Source organism: Perissodus microlepis, chromosome 19 (assembly GCF_051167445.1).
Source record: "Perissodus microlepis isolate ML-2025 ecotype Zambia chromosome 19, ASM5116744v1, whole genome shotgun sequence".
Lineage (NCBI taxonomy): Eukaryota > Metazoa > Chordata > Actinopteri > Cichliformes > Cichlidae > Perissodus > Perissodus microlepis.
In genome coordinates, this window is record NC_140479.1 from 20,921,519 (window position 1) to 20,944,050 (window position 22,532).

Here is a 22,532-nt window from a genome sequence, read left to right on the forward strand (position 1 = left end):
GCTAACCCAGCGAGGAGAAAGAAAGACACTCAGGGGACAAAATTCTCTCCATGTGTTTCTTTTCATTGTTTTTTTTTCTTTCATTTTTTTGTTTTGGTGGGTGGGTGTGGAGGGTGGGTGTAAAGTGAGCAGTGCAGCACAGTAAGCCCACCATATTTTTTTTGTTTTTTACTGAACAGCTTACATTACCTCTGGACAAAAGAATTATATTCTACCCCCCTCGACCATATCAAAGATGTAATTTTTATTTGATTGAAGAACACATAACTCATTCAAGTATAGATTACTTTTGTGTGTTATGTGCTTTTGCGATTTCAGGGAGGCAAAAAAGAATTTTCTAGCAGACCCTTGTGGTTTTCCAGAGAGCTCAACACTTTTAATACTTTCCCTTACTTTGCAACTGGATGAAAGCTGCCGATGTCTGGCCCTGGATCCCAGAGTCTTGGCTCTGAAGGCCATTGATGCCACAGATCCACTGATAACCTCCGGAACTTCTTAAAGAGCAAGATGGAGAGACGTCTGCATGAAGAGATACAAGATGAAGAGAAAATGTTAGTTTACTTTTTAAAGTATTTTTTCTCTGTTCATAACTTTGAGAAACCCCAAAATGAGAGAACAAATTGTTTGTTTATTCATTTATAACTATTTTAAATATTGCTAAAGAGACAAACTGTGCATAAACAGTTTATGTCAGAGGAATTATTAATTCAGAGACTGCCACAAAATGACAGGTCTTGTCAAACAATCATTCAGAAATACTAGCATTAAGATGCTGGCCACATGACACAGATTCAGGCTGCATACACCACACAAAGATATCATGTGGCACACCAAGACATAAATATAGACTCATGCATGCATATCAGTGCATGCGATTCTCCCAATAAATGAATCTCACCGTGGCCCCACTGACAACTAAGGTCACAGTTTGATGAAAATTCGTGCTGGTTGTCTTCGGCTTGATCAGCATATTCCACCTCCTCAGTCATCTTGTCAATGGCATTTTGGCAAGGACAACTACCATGGGGCAAAGCTCTCGCCACCACATCCTGCAATAAAGCACCACAGGGAATAAATCAGGCCAAATGCCCAGCAAAGAGCACAGAGCCTTCTGCAAAGACAGACAAAACGCTGTATAATTAGCCAATCTTTTCAAATACCCCACCAAGTGGGCTGTGTGTGTCAGTCTTTCATGACAAGGACCCAGACACGCATAACTTCAAGGTGAATGAATATGAAACAACATGCTAACATATTCGTGGTTCGGGCGAATAGGGAGTGGTGTTTTCTGATACTGTAGATTCAATCACGCTGGCTGTCAGTCACAACTCATGACTGGATGGGTGAGACATGTTCTGGATTTCATCTGTTTACTTATACTTTCCCTCTGCACTCTGCTACTCCTTTAAATAACAAATCATTACCATTCTCTAAGGCATACATATTACCTGCCAAATCCTGCTGGGGCGTCACATATTTAAATACATATTTCATATCTTCACAACGCCCCCCTCACCATGCCCAACACTCATTCACCCCCCTCATCGGCTGTCAACCGCATTAGGCAATATGATAATCAAATTAATTATACTTCAGCCCCTCTCTCCTGGCCAGCATGAAAAATAGCTTGACTAGCATTAACGGAGGGCAAATGATGGTGGTCCATCCCCACCCCCTGAGCTTGGTGCGGTTTCCTCTAGTGCTGGTGTCACCGCAGATCTGTCACCCTGACGAGAAAAGCTTCAGAAGGCTGAACCAGGGCAGGTTCTCCCCTGGTTGCCCCCGCCCCCTCCGCTCCCACTCATGCAGGCCCTGGTTCTCCGTGCTCTTCCCCCAGCAACCTAGGGGGGGCTAGAGGGGCTCTGAGAGGCTGTGAATGTGTCTGTGTGTTGGGGGTTGGAGTGTGGGGAGTTAAAAATTATATAGCTGTAGGGAGTGAGGCTGCAGGGTCACAGAAGATGTGGGACAGGGGTATGTTTTCTGTCCATAACAGTCCCATCCCCCCATCCAGCATCAAGATATACTTACATACATATATAAATACAAACACAAACGCACTCTATTGCACATAAAAACCCACAATGAAACTCACGTGGAAATCACATGCTCCACCCTGGAGACATGTTAATCCCACAGTGCAACTTTGAGCTCACAGCACCGTTACACAAGGAGCATTTGCTTTCAGCAGGAACACAGATAAGCCAATAGGTTTCTTATTGAACTACACAACTTAAAATAGCATAATTAAAAGTAAACATAAATGAAGGCAATGTCTCGATCAGAACTTTCTGGGAATTATTTAAGGATTCTAAAGTTGTCCGCTCTTGCAGACAAAGTAAAATGTTTGCAAATCTTCAAGCCTGTGAGGCCCTCCGCAGCTTCTAATTGACCAAAAGCCAATTTCTACTCCCCCCCCCACCCCCATCCACAACCCTTGCTTATGTCCGCCTAGCCAGCTACCTGAATGCAAAGTGCGTTAATGTGAGCAGACATGTTTATTAAGCTGGGCCTAGTTTCAGGCTGCAGTGAATATTGCAGACGTCAAAGTAGGCCATGTGGGGCTAGAGGAGAGAGAGTGAGGGATGAAGGGAAAGACCGAGAGCAAGAGTGTGTAAGAGAGAGAGCGCCAGAGCAAGAGAGAGGCCCTCTGGAGGTCGATCTGAACCCTGCCCTGCAGTACTGTGTTTCTCCTCAACAAAGTTACCAGACACCAAAGGGTTTTGTTCTTGTATTTGTTTTGCCCTGAGAGCAGTTTTAAAGCAATCAATCCCGAAGCGACTCAAACTTTTGCTTGTAAAATTATCGATTCGGCATCGAATGCCATTGATCTCATTTGCGAAACAAGTTATAACTCATGGAAGTTTGACTCACAGTGTCTTTGCTCTCCGTGTGCATTTTAGTGAAGCGCAGGTAGCCAACCGGTGCAAAGGCATCTGCTGAGTGGATCACCGTCTCCGCCGCATCACTGCACAAACGCACAATGAACGTCCATATATATTTGAGGAAAGAACACACATGCAGCAAAAGTGTCAGACACACAGTTTATAATGCTTTACTCACATAACGATCTTCTTTTTGAAGAGAGGACAATCAAGGGTGACTGTTTCATATTCACCTCCTTCCCCACATATATGGACTCCATACTTCTGGGAGAGCTACTCAGGGAGAGAAAAACTTTCAGTTTATCATTTTTTAATCTCAATTCAATCCCAAATTTTCAATAGAACACTGGATTTTAAAATGTATAAATTGCTGAATGAAAAAATACATTTATATTAAATCATAAATAATTTTATTATTAATAATAATAATAATAAAGGGATATTTATAACAGCTGCTGCTGGTACCACAGCCATTGCATAGAATGGTTAAAACATTTTGCCAGCTTCAGAGAAAGATGAAACTAATTGCAACAGTGGTGAAAACAGTAATTGTACAAGAATGTAAAACAGGCTGACTATGACATTTTCTCGCAATAAATCACACAGCGCAAAGTGACAAGACTAAAAATCATCAAGACAATACATAATTTTAACTACATGATTTCAAATTGTTTCATAGCCAACTTTGAAATGAACATCAGGTACTGTCCTGGAGATAAGAGGCTGAAAGTGTGGTGGAGTATCTGCCATCCAATTACCTGTTTCAAGTAAGGCTCCATGTCAGCCAGAGGTTTTCCTAAGTGCTTCTCTGGATCCAGGCCTGGCACACATGTGGGAAGAGACACATATGAATGTACACAAAGCAATACACAAAGACAGAAATACAAAAACAAACACCATTGCAAACAGACAAACGTATGCACAGACAGAGAACGAGAGAGAGAGCGCGGTCGGATCAGGAACACAACACAGTGATTGAAGATGACAGGCAGGGAGGTTTACGGGCAGTCGCACAAACACACATGTAAACCTGCGCCCTGGATCTATTTGTTTGACTTTGCAAGTAGTGTACACAGATCTCTCCGGGTAAGGGCAACAGTTTTCAGTTGCTGGCCACAGACCCCCCCTCCCCCCCAATTCTTCGCCCACAACCCCCACCCCAACAAGTTCCCTTTGAGAACATAAACTCTGGAAAGAGATCTTGTTTATTTGGCTTTCCCCTCCCCTTCCCCTGAAATGGTGCATGGAAGTGACTCACAGGAATGGGAGCGAAAAGAAGAAAGGGAAGAGAAGGGTGGTGGAGAGTTTTGTATGCATATCCAGTGGTGCCATGCTTTTAAAATACAGGCTGACTGGCCCTCAGTCCCCAGACACAAAAATAAGTAAATCCAACCAGCAGCCCGCTTCCCCTTTTGATAACATATCCAAATCCAGACCTGAGCTTAAATGAAAGATTAGTGCGTTGATAGCTTTAATTTAGGAACAATCTACATAATAGTAGGAATAAAAGGCTGAAAACAGCGAGGAGTTTACTCAGCTTGTTGAGAATCTCAGGGTTTTACTACTTTGTGACACTGAGTCCTGATTTTGTGCTCTACAGGCTCTTTCCTGAGGGCACTAAGCAGAACTCCATCTCACCCTGTCACTCCTTTCACAAAGAAAGTGCAGCCAATGATTTCCTGCTGCACATTCTTTGCTGTTCTGACAAAACACAAAGCTTTGAGTACCAGGTGCTCTCTACAAAGAATAGAACAATAAAAACATAACAGGACACGAATGTAAAATGCTATATTTTAAGAAAGCCAAGTCATGCTGTTGCCTGCATGTTTAGAGTAAAACACCTGACTGTTTTACAGAAATACGATGACCGCTAGTGAAGTCTCTCCTTATTCTTCATCATTTTTCTTTGCCCTTTCTGTGGTTGCCTATTAACTGATCGACATAATCATTATCAAGTAACTGATGAGTAACATGACAACGATGTCATCGCCATAAAAAAAAGCTGCTGACCCAAATTATTTCTCTCAAAATCTAATATAGCTCCACTACTCCTAGACATCAGGTGATCCTGTTCATTGGCAGGTTCATGTGTTTAATTAAAGGAACTAAGTTAATCGTAATGTGAGAATCTCTCTTCTCTCATGGCCTGACAGCCTCAAAGGTTAACGTGTCATCAACGGGCCCCCATGGGGAGCAATGGATGGGAGACATGAGGGAAGGCAGAGGTGATGTGAAGGAAGGACGTCGCATCCCATCCCAGTTCATCTTAATCCCAGCTGTGTCTCTCCTCCGGGCCCCGGTGGTCCGGCACTACAGGGAGAGATGGAGGGCCATAACAGTGAGAAGGCGGGAGGGAAGGAGGGTGGAGAAAGTGTGGAGAGAGAATGAGCAGACCCTTATTCTCTTCCCAGGGGATCTGTGGTCTTAATTAGTGTGAGAATATCTAATCTCAACATCCTCTCATCTTAACCCTGCCACAAAGGTAATAAGGAGAGACGGAAAAAAAAGCATTAAAATTCAATCCAATTTAAATATCCTCTTTAATTAGTCATGCCTTTTAACAAATTTTAATAATTGGCTCCAAATTGCTGAGGGGATGCCGCATTTTTTTAATACGTTCATTAACCTCCTCACTCTTAAATAATATATCATACATGATTTGATATTTACAAGGAAAGAAGAGGATGACGGAAACCAGGAAGACAGGAGTGAGTGATAAAACGATACAAAGACGACACTAATGTGGAGGCATTTCTCACTTAGCACTTGTATGAGTGTTCTCTTAATTGACGTTTCTGACTGACTTAAGGTTACTCAAACCAACTGGAAATGAGAGTAGATGCAGTGAGCTTGTACTTGGAACATACATTCTTTGCAAAGTGTTTGAGTAGCCGCCAGTGTGAGCCTTTAGCAATCTAACATCACTCATTTACATGATCTTCACATCTCTGTCTCCTCTGAACCTGTTTTACAACTTGACCTAAACCCAATTACCTAACCTCATTATGCCACATTAAACCCAAATAAGCCCACCAGAAGCTGCCATTAGTCTGTCGCCAGAGACAGCAAGATCGCACTTTGTAGAGAGAGGAGCTTTCCTAAGAGAGACTGAGAGGAATAGCTCTCCTTTAAAAGGGCTTTTTACCTCGTATTATCCTATAAAACTCCAATTAAATTCAGTGAACTTTAAAACCAGGGAGTCCAGTAATGAGGGAGAGCATTTCTTTTCAAGAACAGTGCCGACATTTAGGGTTTGAAATTAAGGAGGAAGAAAAATTTTACCAGGAAACCGAGAGTCATTTACACAATTATGTTTTTATACCGAGGTTTAAAAAATAGTCTTTAAAAACAATCTAAAAATTTAAAAGCACATATAAAACACTAAAACTGCAAGCTATAGGAGAAGTTAACCGATAAATAATAATAAAAAATGTTTTAAAGTATAGACGGTGTTCTCGAAAAAAATAAATCCATCTGATCTCTACAGAAAATCTTAGAAGTCACTGAATGAAATTATTTCTTTTAATGTTGTACTATTTCCTTTAAACGATCGCGATTGGGTTTTCCCATCTCGAAAAGGTTGATTCATGTAAACCCACAGCAGTGAGTTACCTATTTAATTGAAAGTGACTGTGATTTTGCTTACTGAGCCTAATGCCAAATTAAAAACTGGGAGATTCTAGATACTGTCTGAGCTGAGCTGAGCTGAGCGCAGTATCGCAGGCATCCGCAGGTTGTCTTAAGATCTGGCAGCTGACAGCTCAGCTTTAATCCTTGCCTTCAGAGAGAAAAGGCAGAGAAAATTGGATTCATGATGTGTAACATTTTAGCCTTTAAATGGATGAAATAAGCATCTCCTCCCTAGTAGGTGAGCTGCACCAGCCTTTAAACAACGCACTCAAAGACCCCCGCCAAAACAATAGCTGTTCACTATCACCTAATCTTCGCAAGACAGACAGAGGAATACAAAACAGAGAGGAAGAAAGGAGAAGAGGGAAGTAGCACGGTACAAAGGATGATAAGATTAAGGTTATATGTGAAATTTGTCAAGCTCTTATCTGAAATTCAGTGTCTGTTAGCAGAATAATGGGCAGCATGAACCGCGTAGCAATCACATCAAGATGAAATCTTTCCAGTCCAACAAATGATAGAGAAGAAACTGGGGACCAAAATGAACCTGTGGAAAATATTTGTCAGGTTTAGAGTGAAACTGAACAATGTGTAATTTAAAAAACAAACAAAAAATGCAGCCCATCATTCTTAAACTATTTAAGGTAAACCTTGAGCCTCAACCCCAAAACAGCCCAAACCATCTGCAGTAGAGAACTTCTTTTTGTTTTTAACACGTGAATTTCATAATTTTCACTGAACAGAAGAACAACAGAATCTCCAGTGCATGTCATGTAATGGAAATTTAAAAAATAAATGGATTCTAATAACTGATAGCAAAGTAAAATTAGTACATTTATCTTGGAATATTATAATGGATGAAATTAAAAGAGCTGGAAAAGTTAGTCTATTAAAGAATTCACCAATGAACTTATTCCTCATTTAGTCATTTTTTCCAGCACATTCTCTGATTGGTTGCTTCTCTTTCTGATTTGTACTAGTACACTCAGGATATTTCAATTATTATAATTGAACAGTGGATCTGAATATGCGACTTGACTGGAAAATAAAGTACACATACAGTATTTCCTCGATTAGGTCGAAAGGTAAAAATCCACAAAGTACAAACCATATGTTTATTTTATTATTTTTCATAATTAATTAATTAGTGATTAATTTTGAGTCATAAAAACCCTCCCCACACTCTTATAAACCTTCCCACGGTCTTTGAAAACCCTGTTATAACTCTGTTATTAATTTTCTAGGTTAGGAAATGCTTATTTTACTGCAAAAATAATTGAAATGTAAAAAAGAATTAAATACTTATAGAAACATGCAATGAAATTCCTGCAATATAAATTTACAGATGATGTAGCGAGTCCATGAAAGGTGCACCGTGATGTGGCGTGGGAATACTGTGTATGTATTTTTAAATTTTTTTTAAATAATCTATTACCTATCTGTCTAACTAACTTGATCTTTGTTAGTTTCTAAACAGCCAAAGCAGAAAGCAGTTGAACCTGACATGTGAGCAGTAAGCTAAACTTGCAACCTGAAATCACATGTCTGTTATTGACTATCTGCGGAAGAGGATTAGGGCAACTGGAAAAAAAAAAAAAGAGGAAAAAGTCAGAATTCTGACTTTAAAGACATCCCCACTTGTTTTGTTTTTTTTCTGGGTTTTTTTTTTTCTGTCCCAGACAAAAGATGACAATGTGAAAAAAATCATGGCGACATCTTTAGTCAGAGGCCCTCCATCGCACCATGAGTGAAGTTTAAAGTTGTCCATTATAACCACTCTGCAATCCAAGGCAAAATCCTGACAATGGCAGAAATTTAGGATGATCATCTCACAATGTGACTTCTATAACAACCCACAACTACAAAACAAAAAATAGGAATGCAGCATTGAACACGCAACACCAGCACTGTGCCAAATGTAACAAAGCATGGAAAGCAATAGTGAAGGAATAACAACCATGGATCCTGGGCACTAATTCAGCAGGTAATGCCATCCTGCAATCTGCATCAAACCTGATCCTACAGTGTGGCTTTCTAAAGTCTCAATTTGTAATGGTGCCTTCATATATAGAAACAATACCAAGCAAAGACTCTTTTTATTTACACTATCAGATACCCTGTGGCGCCATGGTACTTCATTGTGGTACAGAAAATGTCTACAAATAACATAAGTTTGCTTAAAAAAACAAATGAAATTGGTCCGGGTTAGAGGACAGAACACTTCATTTCAGGAACAACCTGCATCTTGTCTTTTTACAGGTGTTGATAATCTCATATTGATCACTAATTGTCCTTTAAATATACATTAAACTATGATAAAGTGACGAGGTGATCAGTGACAGCAAACACGTGACATAAGTTCCCTAATTCCGAGCTTAAAGGATGTGTTCGTGTGAAGGGTAAAAGTTCATGCAGAGATAAAAGATTTTCCAACAGGCAGACCGTGATTTCACACATGCCAATTATCTCTGGAGCTGAGGACCAATTAACTGCTGAACCTGTGCCCTTATACGCACATGCACTAATCAATTGATTAACTAATTACATGAATATTTAATACTAGCTTTTAGGATTTCCAATTATCCACAGTTAGCTGCAGAGACACAGCACCAAAAACGGGAATGTGCCTCCACCTTTCAGACGAATGCTTTTTTGCTCATTAGAAGCTGTAGCTGACATTCGTAGGCTCAGATCCAGTTTAACTTATTTCCCTGCCTGCAATTTGGGATCTTCAATGACTGAATTTTTTTCCCCCACCGTCAGCACACAAAGGAACACTTCCAGAGAATTCACTAAGAGGATCATCCTGCATTTGGACACCTGTCTTTTCATTACAGGGATTTATTACTAAGAAACATAAACTTCTTTAAAGAAAGACAGAAAGAAAAGAGAAAGAAAGAAAGAAAAAAGGCCCCAAAAAACTCAATTTCTTCGATCTACATAATATTCTAAGTTGTAGCTATCTGTGCAACTGCAAACTTAACCCTTGCCCTGTGAAAGTATTTTTCCTCTCCTCCTGGGGTTTGCACACCTAAATCCCTCCAAATCTCTTTTTTCTTGCTTTCTCTCTCACACACACAAACACCAAAGGCCACCAGGTATGCCCCTCTGTCACCCAATCTCCCCCAAACAGCACACCTCACTGCACAGGCCTGCTTCCACCAAAGCTGCAATTATATGAGTGCTGCCTAAAATGCCTTGGGCTCTTGCACCCCTATTCAATTCTCTCCTTTCTAATTACCGCTGCCTTGGGACAGGTGAGAAGTCAGGGCTGATAAAATCTTTTCTTTTTACCTGTAGCCAACACACACATCCCTAAATACACACAAACACCTACAGTGGGAGGCCAAGATACACACTCATAGTCACCCGAGGTGATTTTCCTTTCTAATTATAATCTTCCAGAAAATGTTGAGAATTTGCTTTCAGAGTTAAGATGTGTTTAGAGTAAAAAGCTTGGCAGAAGCTGCAGGGTTAGAGGGTGATTGAGGTCTTTAAGGTAGGCTGCTTTGGTTACATGCTTGTCATTTCAGGAAGTTGATTGATAGCTAATATAAATGCAGACTTAGATTTTATCGAGTTACAAATGCAAATCAAGATAAGAAAAAAAATGTTGTCTGTAGTAAACACAATTATGATACTGTGAGAAAAAAATGGATTCTGACATCATCTCCACCCTGATGGGCATCTGACAAGTTAATATTATTTATTACCAATATGTCCTTTATAAAAGCCATTAAAAATGAGAAATGGCTCCAGGAAATAAAGCACCAATGATGAATGGCTTGACAAGTGCATTCCATAAGAGGTTATTTGAGCAGTGTTGAAAGATATGCAGAATATCATGAATGCCTCACACAGCTCTGTGGGTCATCAGTCAGCCGTGGACCCCTTTTCGACTGATTGCTACCAAAGGTGACAACAACCACTTAACAGCACGTAAACAGTGTCTACATGATGATCTATCGCCACGAGTAGTTTGAGAGTAAAAAGAACCATTTGTAGCCATAATTATCGTTTATCACCGGCACCGTCAAAGGGGATCCAGCTGCACTGTCAAGTAGATACAGGTAGGGATCTTAACATCATATACCAGGGAAAGAAAAACTTTTTTTCCCCCTTTGTCTCTCCTGTTATTCTGTAATCTGATCTTCCTGTCCTCGGGCTCCAAAACAGGCATGTAGAGAGCAGGTGACACCACATTAACCTCTTCCGTCAGTGCTGAAGCAGTTGAAAAACGTAAATGAGAGGTACCAGATTTTAATCTTCGCTTCACGGACCATGTATTCTGAGCTATGCATAAGCACAGACAGCAGAGTTTCTCACATACAATGGGGACATGTGTCGCTTATTGACAGGTTGTATTCATGTACAGGGCAATCAACTGTGATTATTTCTCGACTGCCAACCTTTCCTCCACACACCCTCCTAATACAGCCGCACACTTTTTCCTCAACCCTCCTCCTTCTGTGCGTCTTATCTTTTCATATTGTTCTCTGCTTCGATACTTTTGCCGCTGGCACAAGTTTCAACACCGCGGCTAAGCTGCAGATTAATGATTAGGGCATTACTCTGCTTGTCTCTCTTTTTCCCCTCTGGTTACACCTTATTTTTACTTTCCTAAAGCTCACTTATGCAAATTCTTCCTTCGGTGCCCATTCCAAACACAGCTTAACCAATATAGCACCTTGAGAGAACATAAAGAGAGCGTTCACCAGTGGGCTGAAACACAAACTCACCAAAAGCAGCAACTTTGATGAGGATCGCATGAAGGTCTGATGATATCATCTCAGAGAGCAAGGACTCTTGGTCTCGCCGCCACAGGTAGGCAAAGGGCTGCAAACCAAGCCGCAAACATCTGGGAAACAGGTGAAGGGATGCAAACTGGTTAATACTGAATATTAGCCAATGTTAGAACAACTTCAAAGCCCACTTGGCTGGGCAACTCTTCATTTACGGGAAAGCTGCCACCCTGATGGGCCCACAGCACATGCTGCCACCTGCCACCGCAGCCAGCGGTTTTATTCAAGGAGAAAACACACACACACACATATACACACACACAAAAATCCCCCCCAAAAACTTCATCTTAAGCTGTGGCTTGTCTTTCACATAAACTCAGGTGAACCACACATATCCACAGCAGGTAACTGGAGCCAAACTGTCTGCAGACAAACGTCTACTGCTCAAGAAATGCCTGAGCTGCTTACCTATATATATTTGTGTGGGAAAACAATAGCTGACTGACAGCAGGATTTGTTAATGTGAAGAGAGCCTTTGTGTTCTGCTATGTCCAGTTTATGAAAATAAAAAAAACAAGACAAGTAGGATAAAAGATAAGATAAGATAAGATAAGATAAGATAAGATAAGATAAGAGTAAAAGTAATACTTGTAGGTGTCTCTCACACGAGGGAACTATTTTTTCTTTCTCGAGTAAGAGCTGTGCGTCTACCCCAAAAGGAAAATGCACTTTTAAAATGATCAAAGTCACTTGGCAATTAGGTAACCATCAGTTTCAACCATCATTTCATTTAATTTTGCTCCATAAAAACAGAACCACTTCAAAGCTAGTCTAAATAACTTGACATAAATATAATGCAGTGCATGTATGTGTGTGTGTTTAAGCAAAACTCGCCCCCAAATTTGGAGCGACTGCAGACGATGTGCTCTTTTCTTCAGTGGACATAACAGTGTGTCTCATATAAGTTCAGAGGTGCACGTGCACGTTGAACTAACAGTGTATTCTGGATCGTGAGTGTGCACATGGTCAACTTACACATTCTCCACCCGGACCCTCTGGTAATCAGAGAGAATGGCCCCTACTGACACCGCTTCGACGCCCTCCTTTTCCTGTGTGGAGCAAAAGATGGAGGAAACTTAACAACAAACATTTCTTGACTTTTCCATTATAAAGCATGTGCGATGTGCATAATGTAACAGCAATTTGATGTCACCAGTCTCTCGAGGCCAAATACCCCTTTCTCAAACTATAACGGTATCCCAAAGTGTTATCTGAACAAAACCACACACACACACAGATGTAAACACAGACACACAGAGACTGAAAGACACAAAGAAAGCAGATTCCTGACAGCTCACTCCTTTCATGGGACCACAATCCTGTGGGGATGTTTACACTCTGGTCGTATCAAGGCCTTTACGGTCCAGCCCATATCCCCTGGAGGTTTGCGCACATGGCTCTGTGAGTGAACTTGCATGTTTATGCTTACGTTTGTGTGTGTGTGTGTGTGTGTACGTATGTGTGACTGGAGGCACCAGCACCACCAAAGGCAATTGCTGGACCTTATCAGTAGTCTAGTATAAGCAGGAGATGAGAGTGTCTGGCTGCAGCCTGCATCCTGTACACCCACAGCTGGAAGATGGAACCACAGTGACAACTTGAAGTATCAGCGGAACTTTGTGTCTGTGAGTGGCATGTATCTTTAATACTGCTAAGGGCTAATCTAATTGCTTTTCATATCATATTCATATTTCAGAAACAGTGAGACAACTATGCACTCGAGAGATACTGACACAGCCTTGAGATGCATTCAATCTTCTTACAGAAAAACAAGCTTGATCTGGAGTGACAAATACAAACACACACACACACACTTACACACGCACGCAAGCAAGGGCTACATGCTGACGTGCATACATACAACGAAATAAAGGCACAACCTCCGTCTCCACCTAAATGCCCCTCCCCTACTCAAACCCACCTGCAGATTCATTAGAACATTACATGGGCTGTAATTAGAATAAGAGGCAGGGGTAGAAGCAGTGGAGGGATGCACAAGTCTCCACTAAATTACCTTGTAGCCGTTATCAATTTCCCTGGCTACTGGTCCTTAAGATAAACCCCCCACCACCACCACCACACACACACAGACACAAAAACACACACCCCTCCTTCTCCCTGTGGTCCCTTCCTGCAATTTTTCTCTGCCTGATAAACATGCTGATTAAAGCGAACAGCGTGTAAACCTTTGATACTTTCCTAAATGAAATCCATGCCCTGCCTGGGGCCTGATGCTGAGCTGAAACGCACTGTACCTCACACACGCAAACACACACACAGCTCCACAAAGGCGTGCCAGCTAATCAGATAAAGGATGTGCTCCGTGTGTGTGTGGCTTTGCGAATGTGTTTAGCAGAGAATGTGAGGAATAAAAGTGATGCTAAACACATACCACAAATAATCCTTTGACCTAAAGTTAAACACAAAGCGATCTTAAGAAGGCATTCGGCACTCCAGTATTGTTTTCTTTTTTTATCTCGCCAATCTGTTCCGCACTGTAATGTACATTTATAGTCAATCCCATTGCCCGGTGACAGTAATTAAGTCAGACTGATAACATTTCAGCCCAGCACAGAACGAAGGGGGCTGCAGGCAGTGCCATGTAATTCTAGGTAAGCCTCAAGGCCAGCACTCTATTCTAATGCAATGATAACCTTTTCCCTAAATGCAACTGTCACTCCCTAAAGAGGCAAATTAGGAGGTACAGAGTGGGATAAGAAGAGACACAAAGAAAGACGAAAAGATATCCAAATGAGAGTGTTGAAGAAGTGTGCTACATCAACACCAATTTGGTCCCTTGACTTTAAACTTGCCAGGAACTGACAGACTATCAGAGCATCAGAGCAACAACAAACAGCTTCGTCTCACATTTCTGTCTCTCTGTCTCCCTCTATCTTGTTTCTCTCAGGAGCAAACTGTTGTAGGTACTTGGACCTCTGAGGGTCAACCTGACTAATTAAATGGCTTCACTTTTCTTTTCCATTCAGCCTTACAACCAGGCACACTCGCCACTAATGACAACACACAAAAAAAATTCTCACACATCCCCTTGTTTTCAGTGGAGATTCTAACTACTAGACCATTTGGCAACGGCTTTGGGAAATGATTATTTTTGGAAGTGGTAATGTTTTTGTCGCTATTATAGCCATCGCCAGGAGACAGGCAGGAATGAGGGGGCAGCTAATGCTGCTCTGGATGTGATTTTATAAATTCTAGACATATTTTCTCATCCTCTGTGGGAGGAGGTAGGATAAATTATTGTGAAGAGGGGGTATATGTACATATAAATCTAAACTGATGGATATTATGGGAATTGTTCTATGTCTATTCATGACGCCATAAAAAAATCCAAACTTTGATTTTATAGTAGCTGAAAAATTTATCAAAATGGTTTATAGTGGAAATATTTGACAAAGCGACTAGGTAGCTCATGAAGCACAGTATAATAATAAATAATAATAAAATCTTTATGAGAGCTATCTGGCTAAATGATGTTTTGACTATATTAGAGGTGGGATCTGGGTAACATAATGATAAATCAAGGCAAAGGTCATGAAGAGGCCTGTGACCTACAAACCACTTCTCTTCCTCAGTGATTGTTGGCACAAGATCTAAAGAAAGAACTCCCTCGCTGCCCTGATTCAATGTCACTTTTCTTTTTTCAGCATTTAATGACCCTTGTTCGTAAAAGGAAGCCTCACCTGATCCAGGACCTGAGGCCCTATGTTATCTCATGCCCAGAGCAGGACTAATTCTCACATGGTGCTGTGCAACAGTGCAACCCCTCAGCAGCTCCGTCAGAGGCAGACTAAACAAAAGCCTGGCCTGGCTTCCCCTGTCCTCTCCGGCAGACAGAAAAGCTATTAATGAGGATCTATGGCCCAAAGCAGTGGAAGTCCTTAGTCCCCCCAGCCATGTCCATCAGGGTACTTAGCCCCATGCAGTCATTAACTTCTGTTACTAATTGTCAAATTCATTAAACTAATCCTTCCCCCACATCCGGATGTCTCCCATGGAAATGGATGGAGAGGGCTGAGTTATTAAGATGTCAGCTGTGGAGAAGATTAAGGCCAGCAGACATGCTCCACAAAGAAACGATACGGCCATTAAACTCTATATCAAGGTAGTGTGCGTGATATACTTTGTAATTATATATACATTCATCTTAGTAAGGGAGTGAAAGACTGCTTCAAATGTATTCACAGTCACAGACATGCCTTCGGTAAAGATATGTATCTGCCTCAAAGACAAAAAAAATCAACTACAGAATTCAGCTATGATCTCAGCTCTCAGCGTTAACTGTACTAACCCATTCCACGTTTTCATTCAGGGTAATATTCAACATTCAAAGCCATTAACAGCAACTAAAGCAATTAGAAAGCCATAAAATATTAAAAATTCAATAATCATATTCATATGGAATACATCAGAACCCTCATTAACTCTCAATGGATGTCACAATGAGGTCTTAATTATACACCCTAACAATACAAAGCTCCATTTTGCAAAATGGTAGGTTTCCAAAATGCCCGATTGAGTCTGTTCTGACAGCCAGGAGTCCAGAGCTGGCAGATCTCAACTATTATTGACACCAGGCCACACGTTTCCTTAAAATATCCGCTTTTTATCAAGTCTAAACCTGTTGACACGCGCACTGTATAATATTACTGCCTGGTGTATGCAGCATTCCTGTCTGTGATAGCAGGAAGGTGGGGAAGTCGACAAAGTGGGGAAATTAATTAAAGTGGTTCGAATGACAGTTTGCTCAAGGGCACCAAGGTGCCATTACATGCTCTCCATTGCTGCAATCACACTGTCACATCGTCACTGTGCCTGACCCCAAGACCTCCAATCCCACCCCTCCTTCTCTTCAACATTCCTCTGTGTCTTCTCTTCACCCCTCTCTTCCTGGATCCATCAAGTAAGTGACTGGATGCGACATGGTTTTAATGTTCTCTGCATTAGCTCTGGGCCTGTTCCAACGTAATGGGATTGTTCTCCCTTGTTCACCTGCATGGAAGGAACATGGGGAGGGGTTGGACCCTGTTGTAGTAGCTCAAGTAGATGTCATACAGGAGATGGGGCTCGCTAGGGTCAAGCGGTTGTGTTTAATGTAATGTAGACACAGTCTTGGGGCGTGTTGGGCTGTCCTGACAGCGTAGACATGCCAAACTGACAGGAAGCTTAGTGTGAGCTTAGTAGGAGGAGACACTGCTTATTTGTTGTAAATCAGCTTCCTCATTGTCATTCCAACGAGACTGTTAAACTCCAAGGTGACTCCAAGAGTTGGTAAAGGAGAAATGGGATGCTGAATGGTGCACACAAGGCACAGGATATTCTTAACGATCGTTTAAATTAAGGTACACCCAACGTTCACAAAATCATATTCTGCTTATACAGTACATACTGAGTCTCAAACAACAGGTATGGTGTCTGATCCATCAAAACAAACAAAACAGACACGCAGGCTTAGCGAATGTTTTTGTAAAACAAACATCGGCAAAATCTTGTTCTGAAAGGCTTTCAGAGACATTCCCTTCGGTAAACTGGCGGAGCTCTGCATCTAAAACAGCTGTTGAAAGACAGGCTCTTCCTTTGTGCTTGAGGACGGTCTGGCAAGATGACTCAACACGTGTCAGTCTTCAACTATATAGAGTGGTGGAATAAGAAAAACAAAGTTCTCACAAAGCCAGCTGTTCGCAAAGCCAAATGCCCTGAACAGTTCCTGAGATGATGCAGGTCATAGTTACGAGAAGTGTGGAGAGGAAGCAGACGAGGGGTGAGTATTATCCTCTGCTGAGGCCACTGTGCAGGTGTGACCAGGCAACAGAGGATATGACATGAGGCATTGTCTATTTAGCACGATGAGTGAAGGACGCTTATCAGTCGAAAGCCAAAGAAATGTGATGAGTGACAGCGCAGTGTACACTGATTAGGGTATGGGGAAGAATGAAAAAGAAGCTGTTTTTATCCACGAAGGTACTAATGCTGCTTTTTATGGCTGAGCATGAATTTTTTCAGTTTCCCAGCCTGAAGTTTACACATACCCACACGCACACACACACACACACACACACATGCAAAGTCTTTAGTCTTGGATAGTGATTCATTTACAATGACAGAGCTGTTTTCAGCAATAGAGCCTGAGCATAAATATGCCATGCCGCACAGCTGGAAAATGTAGAAATTCATCAGGGTTAAAAAGTAGAGAGATTAACGTTTCACGAGTTTCCTCTAAGATATATACGGTTACGTAAACACAGGCCCCGCCAGTCATCAGGCAGGGAAGGAGAGGGCCTTCGCCAAAGCAAGCACAAAGCCCTGGTTTCAGCAGGCCAAGGACAAGGAGGCTTTCCATATCAACACACATGGAAAACTAAATGTCGGGAAGCACCAGTGAGACAGGTTGTTTATCGATGTACGGTATAACCATGAATACTTGCAATTCAAGAAAACAAGTTTAGTTGTTAGTACTTAAAATGCAATACTTTATTTTTTGTAGACCACATTAAATAAACTGTCAGCCTTTAACTTTAAGTTGATTCATGATTTTTTAGGATTTTTAAATAAAACCACTGTGATTTCCAGCAAAAATTTAATTGAACTAAACTAAATATTAAACAGATAAGATATTCTCACTTATATCATGAGTGAAGTCCATAAGGTGTATCCATATATATGTTGATGTATCCACACAGAAGACACTGGCCCACGAAGACAAGAAGACACACACACACACACAGCCTAAAATGTAAATGTTTTTCTGGTGAGGTCTGAATCCAGGCTCTTGGCATTTTGGCTCTTCTGCCCTCCGTCCTACATAGTTCCAACAGACGTCATGCTCCCCCAACACACGCGCGCACACACAAACACACGCGCGCACACACACTCCCCAGAGAGAGACCAGAGAAAAATATTGCTGTGATGCTGGTTTAACCCACTCTCCAGACTCCAGACAGTGTTTTTCTACGGCTGGTTATGACTTTAGCTGCGGGAGGTGATGGGGCCTGCCACAAATATTTCTTGAGGGGAATGGTTCACAAAACAAAACATAAAAGCCCTCTTAATTTCTGAGTAGATGAATGGCAGGGAGTTGAAAGACTTGACACAATTCCTCAGCTGTCAGTTCTGAGGCAGACAGAGTTGGGCCTGACTAACTGTTGATACTGGTGCATTTAAAAGGTTTTATTGAAAGTCCAATCTCCTCCACAACTTGCGTTTTTCTTACAAGGTTGGATCCTTCATATTTTATGATATCTGGAGAGTAAAAACAACTCGACTGAGTCTGAGGAAGGCATGTATAGCTTAGATTAGATTTTCAGACAAAGCTAAAAATTTGAGGTTTTTAAAGCAGAGAAGAAAGTGTTGAAGATGTAACAATAGATCTCTGATGATGAAGCAGAAATTGATTTGCAAAAGTCATTCAAAGGCATTTTGAAGAAGGCATGCCAAACAATCACAGTGACAAAAAAGAGATAAAAAATATTGTTTGCCAGGACTAGAAAATTATCACAACTTTTTTCTTAATAAAAAACTGAAACAAGGAATCATATGAACACACTTTGTATAATCCTTTACTTCAGCGCATAACATTGAAGCAATAGCTCAAATGCAATAACCTTCTGATACATCTACAATTCATCCAGTATCAAAATAAAACCAAACAAAAAAACAAAAAAAACACGCACGTTTCTCATTGAACAATGTTCAACAATGTAGTGGTTTGTGCCCTCGGCAAGTCGAGATAAGGCTATCAGCTTCCATCATCGCTAAACAAGATTGAGCAAAGTACATTAAGCAGAAAAATACAAACAAATTACAAAGGCTTGAGGCTTGACTCTTTATCTAATGTTTGTGGGGACTGCTAGCGTCAGTTGGTGGGAAATGGGCCTGCATCTAATAGATCCTGTCCCACCACTTCCACACGGCCCGCGAACAATACACAGTGCCATTATCTCAGAGCTAATGCTATCCTTCCTTATGTGCAAAACAAGTCTGCAATCTCAACCTCACTGCCACTGAGCCGACCAACACAAATACAAGCATCTCAGGACCAAAGGAAAAGATAACAATGGCTATCGCAAAAAGAGGCAACACCGAGAGACAGCTGCTTGAAATCTGTCTGAAATCTACACTTTAACATGCTGTGCTGCATCTTAAAGTTAGGAACTGAAAACTTTGCTGAAACGTAAGAAAACAAAACGGTCACCAAAGTGATTATCCTTTGGTTTGAGGCTGCTTGCGAGCTACTTCCAGTAACACCATTTAGAGGTCTCTCAGCACCACAAACAAGCTTCAACAAGCTTGCATTAGCTTTGTTATTGATCTGATCTCCTAAACCCTCGCTGTGACCCCAGAGGTCATGATTTATGTATTAAGCAGCTTTTTAAAGAAATCCATTTTCCTGTTGAGCCCCCAATGTACGTCTAATGCGGCACCATGCCGGTAATCAGAGAAGGGCTGTGTGTTTGATTTTGGGCCCCCCCCCTTTCATAGTTCACACTCCTCCTGAACATCTTGTCTCACAACACCTCAGCTGCCTAATCAATACTACAAAGATACAGAGATTCCTCCGCCTGCCTACCAGCCAGTCTGCCCTCCTCTTCCTTTCTGCTCCATTCTTTCTATTATGTCTCAGTCCTTTTCCCTTCTTTCCTCACAGCAGGATGCACCTCCATCAGGGAACTTGCAACAAGGCAGTGCCAGGCTTCTGAAGGGTCCGGATGAAAGTGCGACGACAGCACAATGGAGACAGAGATGTAGAAGAGAGAAGGAAGGAGTGAGGGAGCGGGAAAGAGGAATGAGACAGATTGTTTGGACTTGTGGACGGGCTGCTTCTGCGATCCCAGAGGGCCCCACTCTTGTCTGCTGATGTCGATAATGGCGCGGCAGTAGTTACTGAGGACGAGGGGGGAATGTCTATGTAACAATGGTCAGGAGAAACGGGGAATAGGGGGAGAGTGTGTCCAAGTTTAGGAGAAAGATTAGCTCACTAAAAACAAGGTGTTCTAACACACACCAATGGAACAGAATGTTTCATCTACAAAGGCCAAAGGTCTCAGTGCGCCTTCCCAGGACTTTTCTCAGACATCTAAAAAAAAACAACAACAACAACAACAAAAAAAAATACACACACACACATATATATTCTGGCTTGTTAAAAAAAAAGAAAAGGGGGAAAGCTGGATCTTAACTGAACTGTCTTATAAAAATAATTAATTAATTAAAAACATGTTTCTGAAAAGTCGAATGCATTAGAGGACAGGAAATTGGATTTGAAAGTAACATTTCCATCGTTCTCAAAGCAGGGTCTCAGTATGACAGAGATGTCACAGCGCTGCTAATTAGAGCTGGCAGAATAGAACATGTGCATAGATATCATCTATTGTTCCTCATCACTCTAATGAGCTTAAATGTCTTTGTCTTTATTCATCAGCTCAAAGGTTGCAGAGTTGCTGCAATAGAGTCATTTTCTTTTTATAAAGTATCTATTACCATATCAAGTGACTGAAGCTACAATTACGCCTTTCCAAAACTCAGTGCCATATAGGTTGTCCTATTTCTGAAGGATCTTTGTGTTGTAAAATGGAATTAACTACTCATAATTCAAAACATCTACTTGTGCACAATAGTTCGTGGCTGAGGGTGACAAATAGAGTGCATATGGATTGTAGTGAAAGGACTACAGTGCTGAAAGAGAGGCAGAGGTGTGCACGGATGACAGCGTTAGACCTGTTATCATGTAACACAGGCCTGTTTTGACCTGACCTTGAACACACAAGCACGCACGCACACACACACACACAAGCTGGGTCACAGGGAATAAAGAGCCACTGTGTCAGGTCACAGAGCACAGAGAGAAGGATAAAGGAATTGAGGGATGTGATATGACTAATATGAGGGGTTTTGCAGGCCTTTGGGGGAACTGGCTTTACAGCCAGGGGTGACTGACACTGTTGATCTGTATCACACATGAGAGCGGATCACAGCAGAGGGGAGCAGAGCAGCCACACAATGAAGTATGGACACACTACCTATGAAATCCACAAAAAAGCACACTTATACAGGAGTTGGATTTTAATTCTTAGCAATAAATACAAATGTTGCGCTTACAGAAAAACATTTTTATGTAAACTTTATATTCTAGTGTCGTTTGAAAGCATCGTTGAGAATGAAAAGATGTCATTTCTGTGAAAATGCATTCTTAGCTGTATATACGTAAAAGTGCTCCACCAAAACTTATTTCTCCCCCTCAAAGAGCAGGTTCAAAGATCAGCACCTAGCAGGATGGGCTTGCATGCATGTTGATCGGGTTACACACTTCAAAGAAGCACAGCTATACACAGCCAGCGATGAGAGCAAAGGGGGCCAAGGATAGGGCCACATTGTCATTCTGCTATTATCAGTACTGCCAGGGAATGGATAGCTCATTTTTTCTATTACAATCGGGCTTTTTTCCCCCTCTGTCAACAAAGGTTCTGAAGAATATGATCTCTTCCTTTGAATCTTTCGAATGGCTTCAAACATTCTTAGAGGCCAGTCTGTATAGATTATGTTTGGTTTGTCAGCAAATGGGAACGATCCATAGATGGCACTGTTGGCTCATGCTACGAGTCAGACACTAGCACTGCAAAACGGGGAGGAGGAGGAAGTGAAGAGAATCCACTTAAAACTCATCAACTTTGGATCTGAGGAAAAAAAATCTTTCATCTATGCTCAAGTGTCATTTGCCAAATATAATCTTGTAACTTCTAATTAATTCAAACTGTGAGAAAGAATCTTTCAAAATATCACACTTTCCAAAACAGAACACATTTTTTCATGCTAAAACTGTTCTTTTCCAGCAATAGTGATTTAACAGCTCATTATCAAAAGCTGTGTTTTTTCCCCTTCCTTTTACTCCCCCCTCCATCAATTCCTTCACTAATCAACAACACTAAAACGTTTATGGTCAAAGAAATATGTTTTTTTGTCTATTTTTTTAGAAATAAAGCAAAAAGAAACAAACTGAAGAATATCTACTCAACTTGATGAAACGTAACAGAATTTCTAAGACGATATTTGAGATGACACGAGAGAGTTTGGGAAGTTTAAAAATACACTTCAAGTTAAATAACTTACTATTTCAATACAGTACATAATGTGGAACTGTGGTACAGGTTAGTCACTCATTGAAAAATTAACTTTCGAGAGCAGTAACTTGAAATTTGAGATTAAA

General features: G+C 41.2%; 1 protein-coding gene across 1 annotated transcript in view; it reads right to left on the minus strand.

The window, feature by feature from the left end:
• dph6 (diphthamine biosynthesis 6) overlaps nt 1-22,532 on the minus strand; it is a 58,818-nt gene that overhangs the window by 31,826 nt on the left and 4,460 nt on the right. Inside the window, exons 4-10 of the mRNA XM_084914741.1 lie at nt 12,290-12,363; nt 11,252-11,370; nt 3,641-3,702; nt 3,061-3,155; nt 2,872-2,965; nt 899-1,049; nt 394-519 (exon numbers count right to left, since the gene is read on the minus strand). Coding sequence (XP_084770867.1) covers nt 394-519; nt 899-1,049; nt 2,872-2,965; nt 3,061-3,155; nt 3,641-3,702; nt 11,252-11,370; nt 12,290-12,363 — 721 coding nt within the window. The remainder of the gene's footprint in view (nt 1-393; nt 520-898; nt 1,050-2,871; nt 2,966-3,060; nt 3,156-3,640; nt 3,703-11,251; nt 11,371-12,289; nt 12,364-22,532) is intronic.